Source organism: Diospyros lotus, chromosome 6, assembly GCF_014633365.1.
Source record: "Diospyros lotus cultivar Yz01 chromosome 6, ASM1463336v1, whole genome shotgun sequence".
Taxonomy (NCBI): Eukaryota; Viridiplantae; Streptophyta; class Magnoliopsida; order Ericales; family Ebenaceae; genus Diospyros; species Diospyros lotus.
Genome location: NC_068343.1, coordinates 13049584 through 13071318, shown reverse-complemented (window position 1 = coordinate 13071318; position 21735 = coordinate 13049584). Strand labels below are relative to the sequence as shown.

The window sequence follows — 21735 nt, the reverse complement described above, 5'->3', positions numbered from 1 at the left end:
TGAGCAATGGGACTTGACTTGAGATTTAATCTTCAACCCTTATTATTATTATTATTTTTTATGTTCTTCAACCCTTATTTTAGTGTAGGGATTATTAGATAATGGAGAAATCTTCAAGGGTTTTGCATAGGATCCAAAAGGCAAAAGCTCCCCCACAATATTCAAGTTCAACCTTGCTTGCAAGCATAGATGTCATCTCCTAACAAAGTAACAATATGGATTGCCTTGGGTTGTCATTATTGTCATCAACATCTACATCATGAGACATCAATTTTTATCTACCAGATGACATAATTAGAGTGTAAGGTTAGGTTGATCTAATATTGATTAATTATTATAAAAAATAAAAGGTTAAATTATTATATATAGATGAATTATTAGTGTAAAGACTTTCGAAAAGTCAATATCATCTCATCTAATGTCATTGGCTTGGATGTTGGATAGTCCATTCATCCACACAAATATGTGGGTTAATGTGTGCTTGTGAGGCTTGTACCTCTTTGCGACTAGTTTTGAGTATACAACCTTAGGACATAAGCACCATCATTTTCATTGCCTAATTTGTCATGTGTAGATATCAATTTCGATCTATTCATTACATTTATTAAGTAGATAATTAAGATCGATAGTAATTCTATTTATTTAAAAAAAAAAGATAAAAAAAAAATCAAAAGATTTAACAAATTTAAGCCACAACTAGAGCTCATTTCCTTCGGGTGCAACTACATCCAAATTTTTGGAAAAGATATTTGGCGCATTATTGGGTTTTGTGAGCTTAATTTTTTGCATAAATTAAAGCCAAATCGTACAATAATATTGTGCTGATATGAGAGAGTGCTCCTTGGAATTTGATGTCGCCTTTTACAAGTGCTTCAACACTTTATCCTAACGTTTTAAAAAAGGTGGGATTTGGGGTTAGATTTAAGTTGAGCACGCGTGACCCTATGATTAAAATTTAATAATAATGTGAACAGGTGGAAGATTAGCAGCCTTACACGTGTAATTCAGGTGATAAAAATATAATTTGGCATTTGGGTATTTCCACATACTCTGACATTCCCCGTGAATGCTTCCCCACCAGCTTCCTTTGATTTATTTACAACAATGGATCATGTACCTACACCCCCCCCTTTTATACTTTACCTGTTGAATAATATAGTTTTTTATTTTTTTTATATTCCTTGGATGAGAAATATTAATTAGATACTCATAGACATAGAAAAAAATGAAAATTTTCTATTTTTGCAATATCTCTTATAATTATAAAGTGAAGAAAAGTCAATTTATTCACTTATCATCTCAGACAAAATCTATTTTTATGTAATTATGCTAATGGGTCTTTATTCTAATTTATTATTAGTATAAAAAAAGTAAAAATAAATAAATTACTATGTAAGTCGAGTAGTTACTAATTAAGGGTCTATAAGTGTCAATTTATTCCTATTTGATCAGGATTTTCTTTTCCAACCCATATTTATTTAGTTGGGAAAAAAAATTTATTGGATTGCATGACACTTTTTCTTTTGTAAGAATTGAGAGCATATCATCATTTTTGTAAATAAATTTACCCGTCAAAATAATATTTCTACAACTCAATTATTAATTTTTCAATTACAAAAAGGAGCAACTTTACTACTTTACTAGGTGATGCAAGGTTTTGGGCCCACTAAAGTTGGACCAAATTTGCCTGAGGCCCTAGAATCGCTCTTTCTAGGTCTTATAATCAAATAGAATGGCCTTTTGATCCCTAAGCCAATATGAAAAATCCCAAAATAAAGTTTTCAGGGTCTAGGTTAAGTAGTGAACAAATGATATGTTGACATTAGTATCAATAAATTACGAGTTCGATACTTGACTTAGACAAGAATCAAAGGTTAGCTTGTAATTTATTTTCTCTATCGAAATCGAGAACACAAATAACGAGAGACTGCACAAGATGATAATCTGCAAAAATCGAATAAAAAAAGATAATGAAAGGGAGGAAAAAAAGAACGAGAGAAGAACAAAATATGGGTGATTGACACTCAGTGATTCATGCCCTTTTGAAGGGTGTTGTGCGGATTTGACTAGTTGACTCAATTTCTTCTCCCTTTACTAAGGATTTATTTATTTATTTTTGCTTAATAACAAAAAAATAAAATCCCTATTAAGGGAAGAAGAAAATAAGCTAGGAATTTTAAATGCCAACTACCATGTCTCGTGATTGTAGGTTGGCTTAGGATAAGAGCACAGGTTGCTTTTCAAGGACCACATAGCTAGACAATCGCTTTGTTGGTGATATAATATTTACTGTCAACATTTTAAATTGTATCACAATTGGCATGTTATCCCATAACAATAGGTGTGAAAAGGCCCATTGTACTTACTCTCGAGGGCATATCAAATATTGTCACATCCTAGTGACTTACTTCATAATGAGATAGGAAGGAAAAAAACTATATATTATTATTAGTCTTGTCAAAACTCTAATGAATTTATTTATCTCCTTGCATTAGAAAACTAAAATGAATGGTATTTGTAAAAACAACACGAGCATGCTATTTGGATGGTATTTTTGTACAAAAATCATTAAGAATATAAACTCCCCCATGGCTGACATCATATATAGGCCAAAGTAGATAAGATAAAGGAAGCCGACAGGATCCTCCTATTTGTTGATTTTGAAAAGCTATTGACATTAGACATAGATATTTCACACAAAAATGATACATCTCATTAATTGAGAGAAAACAAATAATAATAATTATTATTATTATCAGAATAATTCTTAGCTAGGAAAAAATTGCATTCTGGGGACCGTATGGTCTATATAAAAATAGAACATTATAATAATTGACAAATGGTCAAGTAGTTAGCCGAATTTAGTTCATTCAGGCCATGGTAATGGCAATGATAATTAAGGTGACATATACAAACATAATATAGTAATAGACCATCAAAAAAATTGACATGACATGCAAACGAAATGTAAATAGACGTGGGTTTTGCCCTCTTTCCTGTATTTTGCTTTCCTTTTCAATTCCAAAACCCATCATTTTCACGTTGTTTTCCTTCCTTCCTTCATCCATTTATGCTCAAAGAAATATTGTTTTCACATTGAAAAGGTACAATCGTGACATATTTGGTCTAATCTGAAGATATTTTTCAATGTAACAAATTGATTATGAAAAGGGGATCAATTGGCAGTAGGAAGTGAATTCTTGTGGGAGAAGGCAATGATGACCCATCAAATATTCATTTGACTCCAGCCCTTTACAGCTTTTGTTTCGGTGCCAAAAGTAGGAAAGCCATAGCTTTACCGCGCGCGGTTGGTTGGCATACGCTAATAATCATAATGTTATGAATAAATGATAACGAATTCACTAAATCAATTTATAATGGCACAAAATCACCTACCAATTTACGACATTTGATTTGATATTTGAGATTTGTTTGTTTAAAATGTTCGATCCTGAATACACCGACATGCAAACATAATATCATTTAAGATAGTGTTAGTTAACCAAAATATAGATAAAAAAAAAATAAGGTATGAAAAATATTCCAGACAAAAGTATTTTTTATTATGTCTGTTAAATTTGTTTAGTGACTATTAAAAAAGAAGTCACGTGATTTTTTATCTAAATTTTTTCAAATAAATTTATCTCTCTTCTCTAGATAAATTCATGTTGGACCTTATAGATAAGAAAAAATGATGCGTGTATCATCTAATACATTTCAAAAAATTTAACAAACAGTTTGATAAAAATCTTAGAATACTTTTCAATCTCATCTTAATCATTCCATATTTTAGTTCGAAAAACATTCAAAACTTATCTTAATACAATTTTATTTTACTTATTTTAAGAAATGCGACCTAAATAATTAACTCTATAGATTATATAAGTGATTAACATCTTATATATACTATAAACATTAAACACATCGAGATATTAATAAATACATTGTAATTATATGAGAATATTAAGTCAGGTAGAGTGATTATGAGAATGATAATGATGATGGGTATGAAATGAGGGAGACTTTGGGCTAAGGAGGATTGGATTAAGGTGGAGGTTTCATTTGCTTGAAGAAAAATGGAGAGTGGAGTGGTGGTTATGGAAGTTGTAATGATTGAGGAGCCGTCCATGAAATTAATGGAATCTTACTTGCCTTCGTTACCAATGCTTCTTTTATTATTATTATTATTATTATTATTATTATTATTATTATTTTCGTGCTTTTTTATTAGATTTTTTTTCATGATTTAATCAAACTCATTGGGGGCATTGGGCCCAGAAGATTATAACCGGGGCCCAGAGATTGGCCCACTAATCTCATTCAGGCTTCCAACCAGTTAAGCCCAACAATTAATTTATGAGGGAAAAAAAGTTCAAATCCACCTCCTAATTTTTTCAATTAGGTAAATTGAGCTCAAAATTAAGTTTTAGATCAAATAAATCTAAACCTTTTATTTATGGGCCAAATAAACCCAATTTTTTATTTGCTCCCATGCATGACTTACACGCTCTCAGTGCAGTGCATAAGAAGACAAAAGGGAGAAAATTTTTGGTTTTATATAAAAGTTTTGTCGTTATTAGAAAGAGGAAGATTGTTGTTTTGCTTTTAATAATGTTATGATGATGAAAAATCTTATATCTTTAAAATTTGAAAATGAAATATATTTTATATCTTAGAATGCCAAAAAATTTTATATCTTTGAAAAATCCTTTGTGACATAAATTTTCAACTTGGAAGTTCATATTATGGTATTAAGGAATTAAAGAATAGTTATTTTTAAATTAAACAAATTTAAGAGGAGTGTCAAAATTCTTTCAAAATCATGCATTAAAACACGAAGCAAAACTATTGACAATGTTAAAGAAATTGTTGACACTTTTGTGTTTTAGAAATTGAGTTGATGAATCAAGCAAAAATTGTTAGAACTCTTTGTCAAAAGAGTCGACCATTTTTAGTCTTAGAGCAAAAACAATCGACCATTCTTGTAAACTATTGACAAGGCATTTTCACACTTTTTTTGCAATTTTTGTGTAATAAGTTTAAAAAATGTCGACTATCACTGTAACATGTTGAAAGTTTCTCAAAATTGTCGACCTGTTTGATAAAACAGTCGATCGCTTCCATGAAACTATCAATAGATTGCAAAATATGTTGATTGAATTTTTAAAAAGATTGACCATTTTTCTAAAGGTGTTGACAAGTTGCAAAATTTGTTGATTTAATTTTTAAAGAAGTCGATCATTTTTCTAAAGATGTCAAAGGTTTACCCTTTGATAGAATCATTCAACCGATTTGAAAAACTACCACAACTTTCACTCCATTCCAAGCAAAATCAACAATCACAAATAAAAATACAAATATAATCCATAAACATAATAAATAAAAAAATCAATAGATAAATCCTCCACATATATTTTCTATATTGATTTCTTTCATTTCACTTTTCTCTTCAATTTCAAAATCTTCAAATCTTTTCCACTAGCACTTTCATCTCTCAAAGCTCTTCCCTTCATTTTCTTCATTTGTATCCATTAGTCTCTATATCAAACCTTATCTCATTTATTACTTCCATAAACCTCATTGTAAATTGAGGATCATGCCACTAAAAATATCGACAGTTCATAATCTAAAAAGAGAAAAATCAAAAATAAAACCAAATAGTTTTATTCATACAAGTTTCTTATTAAACTCCTTTATAAAATAAAAGAAAAACAATAATATTTTTGCGAACAAATACCATACAATAGTAGAATCTTTTGTCTGATACTTCAAAATACCCATCTTGGTGCCATCATACTATAGTAGTAATACCTAACACGCTCATCGCAGCTGAAGTCATGCCTATTACTATTCTGGTGTTGTCGTGATGCGGTGAAAACACTTGAAACTGATCTCATAGGTGAATCCATCAATTATGTGATCTACAATTTTGGGTGAAAAATGAGAGAAGTTAAGGTTTTGTTTTGGGTGGAAAACAAGAAATGTTAAGACCCAATTTTTTTTATTGTTTTCATATCGTTTCAATTCTTAGTTTTCTAAAACACTCAAAACACATTTACTTACCCATTTTCAAAAATACATTTTTCAAAACACACTAAAATTTTGTACACAAAACTCAAAACGATGAAATGTCGTTTTGGTTGTTTTTAGCTAAAACAAGCTCTTCAAGTCCAAAACGTAAAAACACTCTCCATCCTTATATCGAGATTCGATTCTTTCTTTTCTTCTCTCTCATTTCTTCTCTTCTCTTCAAAGCTCGATGATTGACCACACCCGCCACTACCATCACAGTCACTACCCGTCGTCAACTGCCATCTTTTTTTTTTGCGACGATTGACAGCAAGAGGTGAGGCAAAGAAAGGCAAGGCGGTAACAAAAGGAAAGGTAGAAAGAAGCAAAGCGATAACGAGGGGTGAGACGATGGTGAGAGGTGAGGCAATGACAACGGCGAGAGGAAGACAGCGAAGAGAAGAGTCTTGGAGAAGAAAATGTGGCAGTGAGAGGCGAGGCGGTGGCGACGGTGAGAGGAATGTGGCGAAAGAAAGAGGACTAGAGTGAGAGCAACGAGTGGCCAAGAAAGGGAAAAAGAGAGGAGAGAGAGAAAGAGAAAGAGAACGAGTGGGTTTCTTGGGAAGAGATAATAGGTTTCTAGAGAGAGGATCAAAAAGGGAGAGAAAAGTGGGGGGAAAATTAATAATAATATGTATAATATATAATTTAATAAATGATACAATAATAATAGATATGTATATATATATATGTATGTATGTTAAATAATATATTTATAAAATATATATAATATATTATACATATATATATTATTATATCTAATCGCAAACAATTTATCGAACTTGCTCACTAGCATTTAATTGGACCAGCTCGCAAGCTAACAAGTCAAGTTTTATTGAGTTCAAATCCAAACTCGTTTACAAATAGAGTTTTAAAATTTGGCTATTTTTTTGTCAAGTCAATTTATTTATTTATTTATATTTTATTCTTGTAACACAAAAAATATTGTAAGATTCACTAACTTTAAAATATATATATTTCTTAATAATATATTAACATTAAATAGTTCTAATTTACTGAATAATCAAATTTATTAAATAAAATATTATTAAAAAATTATTCTCAAAATTCTAAGTAGAACATATTTTTTAATTCTATATTTTGAGAAATAGTTTTTCAGAATAACAAACAGAACATATTTTTAGTTTTCTAAAAATAGATTACTAAAATAAAAATTAAAATTCAAAATTAAAAATTGAAACACAAAGAAAATAGATCCTAATTTTTTTTTCTTTTATTTTTTTCCCTAAGAAATTGGGTTTATTTAACTTATAAATAAAAGGTTTAGATTTATTTGTCCCACCACTTAATCTTAGACTCAATTAATCTAATTGAAAAGGTTGGGGGATTGATTTGAACCCTTTTTTTTTTTTTTTTATGAGTAGTAAATATATGAAATGATAGTGAGGGGCGGGTGAATAGCGACATGAAGAGCATGGACAGGCAAGGTGTACGACGGGACCGCTTCTGTCTGCTTCCGTCCGTCCTTCCTCGCCGACGCTGCTAGCCTAGCCGTTTACAAGTTTGGGAAGGTTTAGTTGTAAAAAAGCAGCGACATGCATTTGGTGTTTAGCTTATAGGTTTCACCACTTATAAATTATTGAATTAATTTATAAGTTATGTAGTTTAATTTTTTTACCCCACCCCCCCCAAATAAATTCTTAAGAGTTTTTTGTGTTAATTAAGTAAATTATTGATTTATCCTCAAATAAAATACATATTTTCAATGTTTACTTTTCTTCATCTCTTTGCTTTCTCTATTATTGCCGCCACCAAATTCATCTCCAACCACTATTTTTAGTCAGACCCATATCCGTCGTTGTTGTCATCGTCGTCGTCTGTCATTCTCCATCTACTTTCATCGCCGTCGTTTATCGCCTTCAACCCATCCTCATTGTCTCTATTTTCTCTTTTGTTGTTTTTATCGTCGCCTCTTCTTGCCTTCACCATTGCCGTTGCCCCCAACTTCTCCTCCGTTAATTATATATATATATATATTGAATTAATATATTTAATATTTTTTATTAAAAAATAGTATTTTATGAATTTTATTTATATTATTGAACATATCTATTTAAATTTTTTTATCAAATTCTGATAACTTATATCTCTTTCAAACTAAACATATAATTATATAATTAATAACTTAAAAATACATTTATTTGAACATGCTATCAATTTAAATATTATCTAATTTTTAAATTTTATATAACTTAAAAGTTAAACAATTTTTAATAACGGTAAGCCAAACAAGCTCTAAACCTGGAGTTTAGGGTTTGGAGGACCCTACAGAAGGTTAATATTGAAATTTCGTTTGATAATGAGCAGCCATAAATGTATGTAGCTAAATGAGCGGTGGGCACTGGACAGAAACGCACAATACGGACCTAAAAGTTGCAACTAAATGCCTAAAAGGTTATAGAAATCTTTATTATTATTTTAATTATTGATATTAAGATAATAATATTATTTATTATTTTATTTACTAATAATATCCTTTCTAGTCACAACTTTTAAATTTTTTATAAAGTTAAAAATATCTTTTTGTTTTGTTAAATATTATAAAATAATATAAAAACAAGCATTAAATAACTTTCAAACATCAATAATTGAAATTACAAAAAAAAAAATTTATTTGGATAGAATTGTTTTTTTTTTTTTTGTCATTTCAATTATTGATGTTAGGATTATGTCATTTATCATTTTACTTATCAATAATACCTTTTTTAGTCACAACTTTTAGTTTTTTTATAAAGTTAAAATTGTCTTTTTGTTTTGTTAAACCTTATAAAAAATTCAAAAATTATGACAAGAAATGGTATTGTTGGTAAATAGAATGATAAATGATATAATTATCCTAACATCAATAATTAAAAAGACTTTGCTAAATAGCTAGAATCTATTCAGATAGAAAGTCATTTAATGTTTATTTTATATTATTTTAATGATATTTAATAAAATAAAAAGATAATTTTAATTTTATAAAAAATTTAAAAGGTATTGTTGGTAAATAAAATTATAAATAATATAATTATCTTAATATTAATAATTAAAATGATAAAAAAAAGATAATTATATCTTAATAAATTGCATTCATTGATTAGGTATATTTTTGCTGAAAAATGCTAGAGAGCCCGACGGACTTATCGAAAGAGGGCAAAAAGACCATTTTGCCCCCACACCCTGCTCTCCCTCTCCCCCTCCAATGGATTCCCCCCCTCTGCGCCTCCCCTACTTGCCATGGCCGCCGCTCGCCTCTCCGCCGCAGTCACTCGTCCTTGTCTAGCCACCATCGTCGTCTTGCCTCGTCGATAATTGTTGGCAAGCAAGGGAGGCATAGAACAAGGGGCAGTGACCCATTTTATAAATTTGCAAAACAGGCCGGACAAAATCAACATTTTACCCCTCTCTGTAAGCCGCGTAGGATGGATGAAAAGTGAGAGAGAGGGGGGATTGATCCAAGAGTGAAATCTTATTCTGACTGACATCGTGGAATGGATTGAAAACGGCGCATCATGACAAATGCCAACACTGCATGTGGATCTCAAACTATATTTATGCGGTGCCGTGTTGTTGATGCAGTACGGATATGTAGCTGTTTCCATGTGTGTGATTGTGGTTGGAAGTCTTAGAACTTGTTTTTGGTGAGATTCTCGATGGCGAGGGAAGAGGCGGGCGGAGTTCCAAGGTTCGGCGGCCGGCTCGGCTATGCTGGCGGCACTGGCTCTCATTGTTTGGCTTGGGGCCATCCACTTCAACGTGGTTCTCGTGTTGGCTTCGTTCATCTTCCTTCCCCTTCCCAAACTCTTCGCGTTCGATCGTCTCACGTTTCCCTCGCTCGCTTTATGTATGTTGAATGCTGAATGCGCTTTTACGAATGTTTGTATTAACGGAAGTTTATTTTTTTTGTTTTTTTAATCATAATCAGAGTATGGGGATTGCTTGTGATATTTGCGGTGATTCCGGTGGACGGTCGAAGTAAATGGCGCCGGAAATTGTCGAGGTTAGCGATCTTAATCTCAGAGTGACAACGAGGATTGTGAGTTTAATTTCTACAGAAATGATGATAATGATCTAGGTTATACCAAAACGAAAATAAAAATGTGAAAATAAACATCTTTTTAAAATATAAAAATAAATAAGATTTAGAACCAGAACAGAAAACATTTTAAAAAGAAAAAAATGGCTCCAAGCAGTTTCCGTGCAACCTTGACTATGATGATGGTGCAATCATTAAATGGAATTCATCAGGTATATCTCCAAGCATGCTTGTGGTTATTTTCCGGTGACTCTTCTTCACGTGGAGGATATTAAAGCCTTCGATCCAAATCAGGCCTATGGTTAGGTTTTCTGTCTTCTTCTTCTTTTTCTTTACTGATTTGATGTCTCAAAATCGTTTTCGTTCAGTCGTCTCGCTGTCGAATCAGTCGACTGTTTTTGATGAGTGAATGATGCCATTGATACCCACTTTCCATGCCACCTCTGGTCTGGTCCCTTCCTGTTGGATCCAGTTTTTTGGCTGTTTACTAGTGTGTATAGTGTAATTGATCATTCAGTGCCGGAAAGGAAACTGGATGTAGATCTAAAAATCTAACAAAAGGCTGCGACGCTTATAGTTATAGGGATCGAAATGGTTCTTTGAATCCACGGAAACTGGATAGTAAAATCAATAATCAAACTTGAAATATAATTTTTAATTCTTCTGTGACCTTCTGGTAAAATTATAATATAAGATAAGATATTTTCAAAAAAAAAAAAAATCCACAAATAGAAAGATTGAATATAAGAACAGAAACACGTCGGTCAAGCTATTAACTTGGAGCGTTCGTTAATCTAGACAACGAAATTTATCCAGAATCTAGAAAGATTGAATATAAGAACAGAAAGATTGAAATATATTTCTTCTGATAAACAAAGCAACTATTGAGTCTGTTATGAGTTTATTTTTAGTATTTTAAATCTTATTATAACTCACAGGAGGTGGAAATTACTGAAAAAAAATTAAAAACCATATCATAATTAAACAGCCGTCAACAAAAGTGGGACCATGTGGGTCTACTAGCAACAAGTCGGAAGATGACACGTAAGCGGAGCAGTCGAGGCGTCAAAAAGTTTGGTCTGACTGAATTAATTAATCGCAGCGAGGCTTGCCCCCCACGAATTTCTGCAGTTTTGAATTTTCGAAACCAACGCGAGTATTCTGAACAGACTTCAAAGGTAGAAATGAAATGTCTTTATGCAGGAGGATAGTTGGATTTTTTTAGATAAATTTTTTAATTGAATTTTTAAAAAATTTATTTAGTACACGTTTTAAATTTTTTAATCTTAAAAGTCTTATATTAATCTAAATCTTTTAAATAAATAGAATATAATATTTTTTTAAAAATACAAAATACTGTAAGTTATTCGCTGATTGCTAACAAGGATAAACACAATAACAGGGCCCTTCAATCTCCTTGCCAAATTTGGGCCCACATGTCATGCAAAATGACCTGTTTCCCTGTTACTGAATTCACTCACACTGCTTTTGGGAGGGGCATGTGTTCAAATTGTGTGGAAAGTAACTGAAAGAGCCAATGAGGTCCAAATACATATTTTTATTTTTGTACTTTATATTTTTTATGTAATTATTTAAATTTTTATTATTTTATCTATATTTTTTAGGTAATATAATATCTCAATTAGAACGTGCAACACGTGTTGAAATGCCTCAATCACCCTTCACGCAACTACCATGTCCGTCATAATTTCTTTTTCAATAATTAGCAATAAGGTAGGTGTATGTCAATGACCATAGTGAAAGATAAATAGGTAAAGCGTCAGTGGTGAAAGGTGAATAGTCGAAAGCAACAGCTTACCACTACCAACACCTTTGCCTATTCACCTTCTTCCATCGTCGACATCTTCGCCTTTTTACCACGGCTGATGCCTTTGCCTTTTTACCTTCTGCCATTTTTTACGACGACCTCTGTATCTTCTGCCATCATTGATATCTTTGTTTTTTCGCCTTCCGCATAGATGTCTTCACCTTTTTGCCTTCCCCAACTAATGACGACCTCTACACTTTCCGTTATAGCCATTAGGTTGCACTTATCTTGTTGTTAGCCATTAAAGGAAGAAGTTGTGGTAGAGATGATGATCATGTGAGAGATAATTTGAGTATTTCAAAGAGTATGTGTTGTACGCTCTATCTGAGGTGTATAATTGACTCGAAAATGTATAGTTAAGAAGTGTAATTAAAACAACAAAAAATTTAAGTGACCACATGAAAAAAATCATAAAAATACAAAAGAAAAAATATGTATTTAGCCACCAACAAGGTCCAAAGGACTGGAAATATTTTTTTAAAAAGTTAAATATACTTTTAATTTTATCATACTACTTTTTTGTTATCATATGAAGTGAAAAATTTGAAATTATAATCATTACTATTTCATCTTGAAAAAGAATATAAGTATTATTTTAATCTCAACCCTTATAATTTATTTTTTATGCATCGCACATCAATAATAGAAGGTGTTGTGTTATAGGCCAAAACTCATTAAAAGCTTAAAATAACTCTTTAGGCTTTAAAGTGTAAATTTTCCCTAAAAATTAGGAGAGGTTCCGCATAACAAGCAAACTAGATAATTCTAACATTCGAAAATCTCTTTTTAGATATTCTAAGAAAGAGATAAATAATTATTCATAAAGAATTCTAACCATGACGGGTTTTAGAATGCCAAGATAGATATTATTTATAAGAATTTTAATTCTGAGTTAATCAGAATTACCTCATACCCATCTATAAATAAACAATCACTCATTTTTAAGAATGTACGTTTCTAATACTGATTTCAATATAATCTTCATTATCTTCAATGTTTGACTTAAATATTGGAGTATTTATGTGAGGACCTCTCTAAACCCTCTAACTGTTCCTTTTTTTTGCATATTCAGGTAGTTTGACGACGATATTTTTAATTAAATAAATTTATTATTATATCACGTCAACAACACACGGTTTAGCATAAAAAATAGAAAATTAAAAACTAACCAATAATTGAAGATACCTTTATTTTTATCATACTGGGAAAATTTAGTATTTTTAAGCATTAAAATTCCTGGGAAAACCCAATTAATTGGAATACTTTCACAACTTCAACAAAGTTGAAAGAAGTGATTGGGCGAGCCGAATTAGTATAGTGTATTTTATGTGAAGTTTGCATAATTAACTTTCCGTGTCTTACTCTTTTGCAAGTCCCTCTTCTGTTCATTGTTGATTCTGTCATGAGGAGAGTAAATACTAATCACGCGTCTGCTTCTGTGATCTCTAAGAAGCTTGCTATTTACTCTTATTGATAACTCTATAGCTCATTATTCCTGTTTTGCTCTAGTAAAGAAATAACCATGTTCATGCAGTCTTTGGCTATGAACCGCATTCTATTTTGCCCGTTGGTGTTGTTGCACTTGCTGAACTGACAGGCTTTATTCCTCTTCCCAAAATTAAGTTCCTTGTGAATAGCACTGTAAGTTAGTCACCCTTTGTGCTTGCTTGTAAGTTCATGGAGGCATTCTTATCTTTCTGTATTTATTAAATATGTTAATCACCCACCAAAAAACAAAAAAAAAAAAATCAGGTTTTCTACACACCATTTCTCAAGCATATATGGACGTGGATGGGATATACAGCTGCATCAAGGAAGAATTTTCTCTCTCTCTTGGAAGCTGGTTATAGCTGCATCATAGTGCCAGGTGGACTGCAAGAGATAGTCCATATGGAATGTGGCTCTGAGGTTTTTCCTATTTCTTAAATCATTTGAGTTCTTTTGTTTGCAGTTCTGGCATAAATGTATCTAGATTGAGGATTAATAGTATGAAATTTTATTTGCTGCTGACTTTTAAAACAACTTCTCAACTTTCCTAGCCTATATATATATGACTGATCTTAATATGTGTCCAATTTTTCTTATGAGTCTGAATTTGAGATTTTGTACTCTGTGCTTGCTTGTGTCTATATATATGTGTGTACATATATATATATATATATAAGTATGTGTGTGTGTGTGTGTGTTTATATATATGGTGTTATATGATTAGAAATATGAAAGGTATTTTGGTCTTAAAATAAATTGCATGAAATTCAATTCCACAATTTTTTTTTTTTTATAATTCAAAACACAAAAGTTCAGAATTGGAAATGAATTCATTCATTTCAAAGTGAATCAAGCAAGACTAAAAACTAAAAAGATGAAGAGAATAAGAACTAGTAAGTACTGATTCATATTTGTTCCTTTTACCACTATAGATTTTATCTTCTTTAAACTTGCGATATTTTCCGGTGTGAATCTAGCAAGGGAACATGTCCAAGTGTCCAACGACGCTATGGTTGCAAATAAATTAGAAATAATTTGATAGTGTTCTTACAAGTTTTGGATAGTATCTGATGGCTGTTGCCTGTTGGTATCAGACCTAGACATTGCACCTTGTGCCATTAAATTATCAACAGCTTCTTTATTTTGAACTCGAACTTTAGTCCTCTGGTTTCAGATATTATGCCAAGCTAGCTTTCACACTGGTCCGACTTTATTTTTGTAGGTTGCTTTCATCAAATCAAGAAAAGGATTCATACGCATAGCTCTGGAGATGGGGCCGGCCCTTAGTCCCAGTTTTTTGTTTTGGTCAGGTATTGATGCCTATTTTTATCATGACATCCCTCTTATGCAGCATTGGCAGACTTTGTAGTGCATGCCTCATGCATATCTGTAATATGCTAACTCAGAATCAGTTTGATACTATTTTGTGACAATGTCTCAAGAGTCAGCATACCCAGATTCAAAAAGAACTGCTCTCTTCTTTTGAGTCCGTCCTTCCTCAATCCTCATGTATCTTGTTAATTGATATCTTTATGCCATGTGAATTATTTCAATCCATAAATAATCTTTAATTTTATGGATATGCTTTTAGTTTGAATAAATATTATCTTTCACCTTCTCTCTCAATTCTACTGCAGTCACGTACATATAAGTGGTCGATGCCTATTGGGAAACGTTACGTGCGACTTTCTACAGCTATTAAATTTATTCCAATTATCTTCTGGGGAATCTTTGGGTACGTTGAAATTCATACTTCTTGTTTGTTCGTTCGTTTTGACCATGAAGCATACTTGTTTAGCAATTTTTTCATGTTATTGCCATTTCTTCAGTGACCAAGCGTCAAGGCTGCACTTAATCTATTTATCTGCTATATCTACCTTACGAGTGGATTCATATTAAGATGTGGGAATTTTTCAGATTATACACAATAAATGGGAAGGTTTTGTGGACTATGTTCAGCAGTTTGTTTTCTTTCGTTTATTATTATTATTATTTTGACGGGCTTCCTGTTGTGGATTTGGGCAAGGTCTTTGTCCTCATTCAGCTAACCAACATCAGGTTAACTACCATTTTCCTCATCTGAACAGCTTTGTGAGACCTTCAAACTCATGTTGGACATTTACATACTGCAACTGAGTAGATTATATATCCAGATGAACTGATGTTAATTAAGCTTCTTGCTCCACAAGAGTGGACAATTTGAGAAGAACATGAGGCATGAAAGGATCCTTGAATTGAATAGAATAGCCTGAACCAGAGACCACAGTAAATGAGTAAAAGATCTACCCCAAGCCCAGGGACAATTTGCATGCCTTCTAACATTTCCAGGAAAAAGTACAGAAATAGGGATTTTTGGTGCCCAAAAAATTTGGCTGTGGCCTCAGCATGCAGTTCTGGGAGAATTTCTATGTTACTATATATACTGGTAAAGCAGAACATAAATGGTTTGTGCCTGATTGAACTCCACCCCTATTCTTCTCTTGCAGGTCTCCCGTACCCTATCAGTATCCGGTGGATGTGGTGGTTGGTAGACCAATTGAAGTTAATAAAAATCCACGACCCTCCACAGAAGAGGTTTAGCGCGCATTGCACCATCTTAAACATAGTTTATTGCTGCATTTAGGAGTAAAAATTTAGAAGGGGCAATCAAAATAGCTGCTTTCATTTACTTTTTTTTTTTTTTTTGGTAGTAGATTGTGTAGGCTTAGAAGTTAGAAGGGGCAATTTCCTATTTTCTGATTGCTGGTGATGAAAAAGTTAGAAAAATATATTTCTTAAAATGGCCAATATTAATCAAAAGCAAAAAAGCACAAAATTTTGAGGGTTTTTTTTTTTTTCTTTTTATACTAAAACAATCTGATTAAAAAAATCCAAAAAACTCTGGTTTCTAAACAGCTTGTGCTAAAAAAGAAAGAAGCATAACAAAAAGTTATTCCCAAATAACTACATGTGTGTAGAAACAAAGGAAATGCCCATAAATCCACACACACGTTCGTACGTGTGAACAATTGATTAGGCTCACCGTTGTTATTAACTTTTGGACCTTTATGCCATGCTTCATATTTAGACGTGATTTCCTCTCCTTAGCTTGAATCTAAGGCATGCACAATCATCCTCGTCCACACGTTCAAAGAGAAATGTCAAATCTAATGTCTTTGCTGGAAAAAAAGGAGATGTTGAAGTAAGTTGAAGAATAGACAGCTTACTTAGTAAGATTGGCTGCTTACTCTAGTAAATGGAAGACTCTCGAAGCCTACTCGAGTAATCAAAGGACTTATTTGAGTACCCTCAAGATTTATTCCATTATTTTTTAATATATAACGAAGAATCGATCTAAAGATTCTTAATTTTAGTTTTTTTAATGTATAGGTATTTAATGTATAGATGTTTTTTTCTTATTAGTTTTCTATATACAGTTAAGGTAGTTGACTTAGTAATAGTTACCTTTTTAAGAGTTTTGAGATTCACCATACATCTCAATGTAAATTAATTCTGTGAAAAAATGAGATTACCAAAACTTTTCTACAATCTTTAGTTTTCATTTACGTTTGAGTATTATTTTCTTGGATTTTAATTATGACCTTACTTAAACTTTTTAAGAAAATAGTATTATTTAGTAATAGGGCTTTGGTATGTTGCCCACCGCCAACATAGCATTTGACTAGTAGTGCGGGAGGCGTGGGCCCCATGCAAATTTCTTTAAAATTGTAAACTTCTTTAAATGCAGTTAGAGATGGGAAATGGGCCGAATGGCCCATGGGCCAGCCCGGCTTGGCCCGTTACTGTAGCAAACGAGTTGGGCCGGCCCGCCTAGCAAAATGAGAGCCGTATTGGGCCAATAATATGTGACCCGTGGCCCACTCAGCCCGACCCACCAAAAAATAAAAAAATATTTAAAAAAATTATGTTTGTATTTAATAATTATAAACATAATAATTAAAAATTATGTTTCTTGTAAACATAATTTTATTGTAATGTTTGTAAACATAATGTTTATTATGTTTGTAAACATAATTTTAGTGTAATTTTTGTAAACATAATGTTTACTGTAAAGATCATAATTTTACAAACATCAAAATTATAAGTAAACATTAATAAACATATTTTAAAAAATATTAGTTACATTTGGAAAAATATATATATATTTAAAAAATTATATATAAAAAAATTAAAAATAAATGGCTCATGAGCCAGCCCAAATAGCCAGGCCCAGGGGCCGACCCGGCCCACTTTGGCCCATTTATTAAGGGCTACAGGACTGTGCCGGGTCCAAGGTTCCATTTCCTTGACTCGGCCCGACCAATCTCCTTCGTGGGCCAAATTCGGTTCGACTCATCAAATGGGTAGGGCAAGCGAGATGCGGGCTCGGCCCGCCCATTTCCCATCTCTAAATGCAGTGTTTGCCATCGCAAATTTGGCTTGCAAGCAAACTCTAAATATTTTGAGGCCAACTTTCGTATCTTTGTTAACTGCTTCCCACCTCTTCTTTGTCCTATTTTGAAGGTAAATGAATTACACGGTCAATTTGTGGAAGCGCTCCAAGACCTCTTCGATAGGCACAAAGCAAGGGTTGGCCATGGGGATCTTCAACTGAGAATACTATGATCCTGATTCTGAAAACTATCTTCAGAAGATTTGTTTTAAAATGCCCTGCTTTTATCTCCTACAGTTGGTGTAATAATTCAATAAAAAATAGACATGTGTGACAGCTCCTCCTCCCAAATTTAGAAGGATTGATTAATTTAATCTAAAAATGATTGATACTCTAATTGCCGGCTCAAGTATAGGCCCCCCAAAAAGGCCCCAAAATTATTAATTATTATTATTTTTTATATATATAAAATTATTAATTCTATTTTATGATGATTTTTTTTGTTTAAATTTATGTTGTATTTATTTTGTTGTTCCACTTAAACGATAAAACCCCAAACTCTCTAAGTCCACAAATTATTTTTTTAAATGTTAGACAATTAATAGTAAAGTGTAAACTAGTAATGCAAGGTAAAAAACAAAAGCAAAAAGCGATATTATTTTAAGAGGATAATTTGAAAAAATGATTATTTGAATGACAAAAATTTCATTTAGAGAATCCACATTGATTTAGACATTAAAAAAAATAAAAGTAAATCGATAACTTTTTAATTTACAAAATTTGACCATGAACTCTCCATAATTTTTATTTATTCAATTTTATATTTTTAGACTTTTTTCTCTTGTCTTTATTATCGAGTGAAAAAAAATTATTTTCTAAACTTGAATACAAAAATTTAATTAGAAATTTTTATCTCAAAAAGTAAAGAAAATATATTTTTTTAAAATTAATACTTATTTATATGGTCAAAACATCACCAAAATAACTATTGACTGAAATCACAAATATTCTTAAATCGACTATGTTGGATCCTTAATCCAATGTTGGGCTCATATGTGAATAATTATGCATTGTGGGTTGTCAAATAATCTTAAACTCAATTAAAAGTGATCTGTTAAGTTTTGGGCCATTTGGGTTTTAATGTATCTAATAAGGTATGAGCCTTTAATGTGTAGATACTTAAAGAATAATTATGTTTTCTTGATGAGCTGAAACAAAATTATCAATAGAGTAATGGGTTGTTATCTCTATAAATACAGCAGTTATGATCCTCAGATCATACGAGCGAATCAGTTTTGTTTATGTATCCCATCATCAAAAACTAGTTGTAAAGAGAAACTTAAAGAATTTTCTCATAAATTCGTATTGATTTAGAAGGCTCGCCGCACAAATCTAAAGAGACATAATTATTATGGATTTACGCATTTATTTATTATTTATTTATTCTTGATTATTTGACATGAATATTCTTGACATTTGGGTGATAGTTTTCACAAAAAAATTCTATATATGTAGGATTTTTTAAAATTTACAGTTGAATATATGATCTGCTACACCTGCTACTTCATACGATATGAAAGCTAATGGATATATAGTATTTGGACTCTGTCTGAAGAAGTTTTAGATCTTTAACATTTGGGGAGAAGGAAAGATCTAGTTGTTCGTACTCGGTCAGAAGATAGGAGGCTGGATGCAGGATTTCCAATTTTCTAATTAATATTGGCATTATTGTGAAGTCCATTATCCAGTCCCCAATCTTCAACCATTTCCCATCTTCACTTTTGTACAGAAGTTGATGATATTTTTTTTTTTTTGGTAATATAAAATATCTATAAAGATATTAGTTTCTTTGTGTAAATATATATATTCCTATATATAATGGGTTCTTCTATTTCTTGATACATAAATATGCTTTGGCTTACATTATTCTATGTTAAACATATGATGGATATATAAGAATTGTTAAGAGTAGTGACAAGAGAGTTATGGTAAGCCAACTTTGCATGACTTCTTCTGGCATAAAAATCTCAACAGCTTCCTCCATCTTGAAAGCTGCGCTGGCACTTACAGAAGCAGTGTCCACATCCTTATCTCTCTGCCCCTCCTAAAAAAAGAAACTGAAATCTCTTGGGCAAGACTCAGGAAAACCAACCTTTGACATGATATATGCTTATATGCCCAGGAAAGTGATAGAAAGGCCTGAGAAACTGAAGGGTCTGTCTGCAACTACCTCTTAGCAGGAGCTGAGCAGATTCAACTGAACCAATGGAGCCAGATCAACTAGCCCGGCAGGAACCAGCCACAGCCAGTACACCCTTGCCAGTTCTGCCTAGATTGGATCGCCTCGAACGCTTGGTACTGCAACTTTTCAGTTTTTTTTCTTCTTACACATGTATATCTATATATATTTCCAGTGAAAATTATTTGGCGTATATAATTGCAGCTGCAGCTTCTGGAAGAGAAGCATACCTTATCCAGAAGGCATTCATCGACACCAGTTACTAAAGATATAAAACCAGAAGAAGTTGACGGCAAAAACCTTTCCAACGCACTCGAACAAGTTTATCTCAAAGGCACGCTGATGGATCGACTGGACAAGCTTGAGATGCGAGTGTTACAGGTTAATTGTTCATCTAACAAATTAATGAAATTGCAATTTTATTTTTTCGGGTCTTAATTTGGCAATAATGGCTCTTAAATCTGAACTACTGATTACATTTATTTTGGGTGTCTCTAGTTCACGGTATTGCTTCAATTTATTTTCTCATGCAGCTGGGCTTGGACATGGATGAAGGGAACACTTCAAGGTCAAGTTCTTCCACTATTCCATTACCTGAAAAGTTTGGCCACAGCTCAGGCTCATCATCTGTTGCAAAGCCAGATGAAGAGGTAACTAGAACTGTTGAAAAAAGGTCAGAGCCTGTCCTAATTCAAGTAAGTAACTAGAGATTAATGGTGCTGGAATTCTGTTATTCTAAAGTCTTATATATTAATTTCTGATGGCACATGCATGTACGCATCTTGCAGGAGGAGACCTCTGTAACAAAGAGTCAGAATCAGCATAATCATAGGCTTCATAGCAGAAAGAAGAAAGCAAAAGCCAAGAGGAAATGGCTTGCTTGGTTTCCAACTGGATGTTAAGATGTCCAGTGCTGGAAATCATGAATGGAACTCACATTCACAGTTGATGGCAGCCACAATCTGCTAAGAATTTGGGACTTCTGTATTTCCTGCTTGATCCGTTAGCGTCAAGAGAGTCTTGAAAGTACGTTTTTCTTTCTTTTTTTGGTTGTTCTTCATATGTGCTGTGTGCTGCTTGAGATTAGGCTTGATACGGCTGGAAAATCCTGAACCCTATTTGGAATTTATAGAGTTGTACAACAACGATCAAATATGGTCTATACATCCAACCATATCTTACTAGATTTTCTTGACAATATCATTAGTGTTTTTACGCTTTAAATCCAAAAATCACCTCTATAAGAATCACACCAAAACCAGATAGAGGAGCAATAGGCTCACGGGTTGAAAGTATATCTCCTCGTTGGTCATGTTTATCCCACTTGGAACTGCCATCTTCTCCCACTGTTTGGCCATGCTGGGCGGGCGGGCTAGCTAGCAGGGGGTGGGCCCCACTACCTTTTATGGGACCAGACCCCTTCTCTCAAGCTGTTTACCTCAAGCAATTGTTATGTTATTAGACACGAACAAGATAACAATCTGTGTTAATGTAAACATTGTTATGAACACATGGAAACTTGTACCACCGCCACTCCTTTGTCATTTCCCTCAACCAATTCAAGAGTTCTTTTCGGGACAATCACCAATGCATGTGAAGCTTGATTTGGAGCATCTGCATCTGAGAACACGTCTGGCAATGCATTTTTCATGCTCAACACTACCTTCACAATATATATAATAACCACAACACAACAATAT

At 32.5% G+C, this 21735-nt stretch overlaps 1 protein-coding gene and 1 pseudogene across 1 annotated transcript; both read left to right on the top strand.

The window, feature by feature from the left end:
- Positions 1–9491: 9491 nt before the first annotated feature.
- LOC127804099 (diacylglycerol O-acyltransferase 2D-like) lies at positions 9492–18181 on the top strand (annotated as a pseudogene).
- A 1732-nt stretch (positions 18182–19913) lies between these two features.
- On the top strand, positions 19914–21595 carry LOC127804100 (uncharacterized). Its single transcript, XM_052340831.1, has 4 exons — positions 19914–20151; positions 20240–20416; positions 20569–20730; positions 20824–21595. Exons 1-4 carry the CDS (start codon positions 20062–20064, stop codon positions 20935–20937), a joined length of 543 nt encoding a protein of 180 aa, XP_052196791.1. The 5' UTR covers positions 19914–20061; the 3' UTR covers positions 20938–21595.
- Positions 21596–21735: the final 140 nt, after the last annotated feature.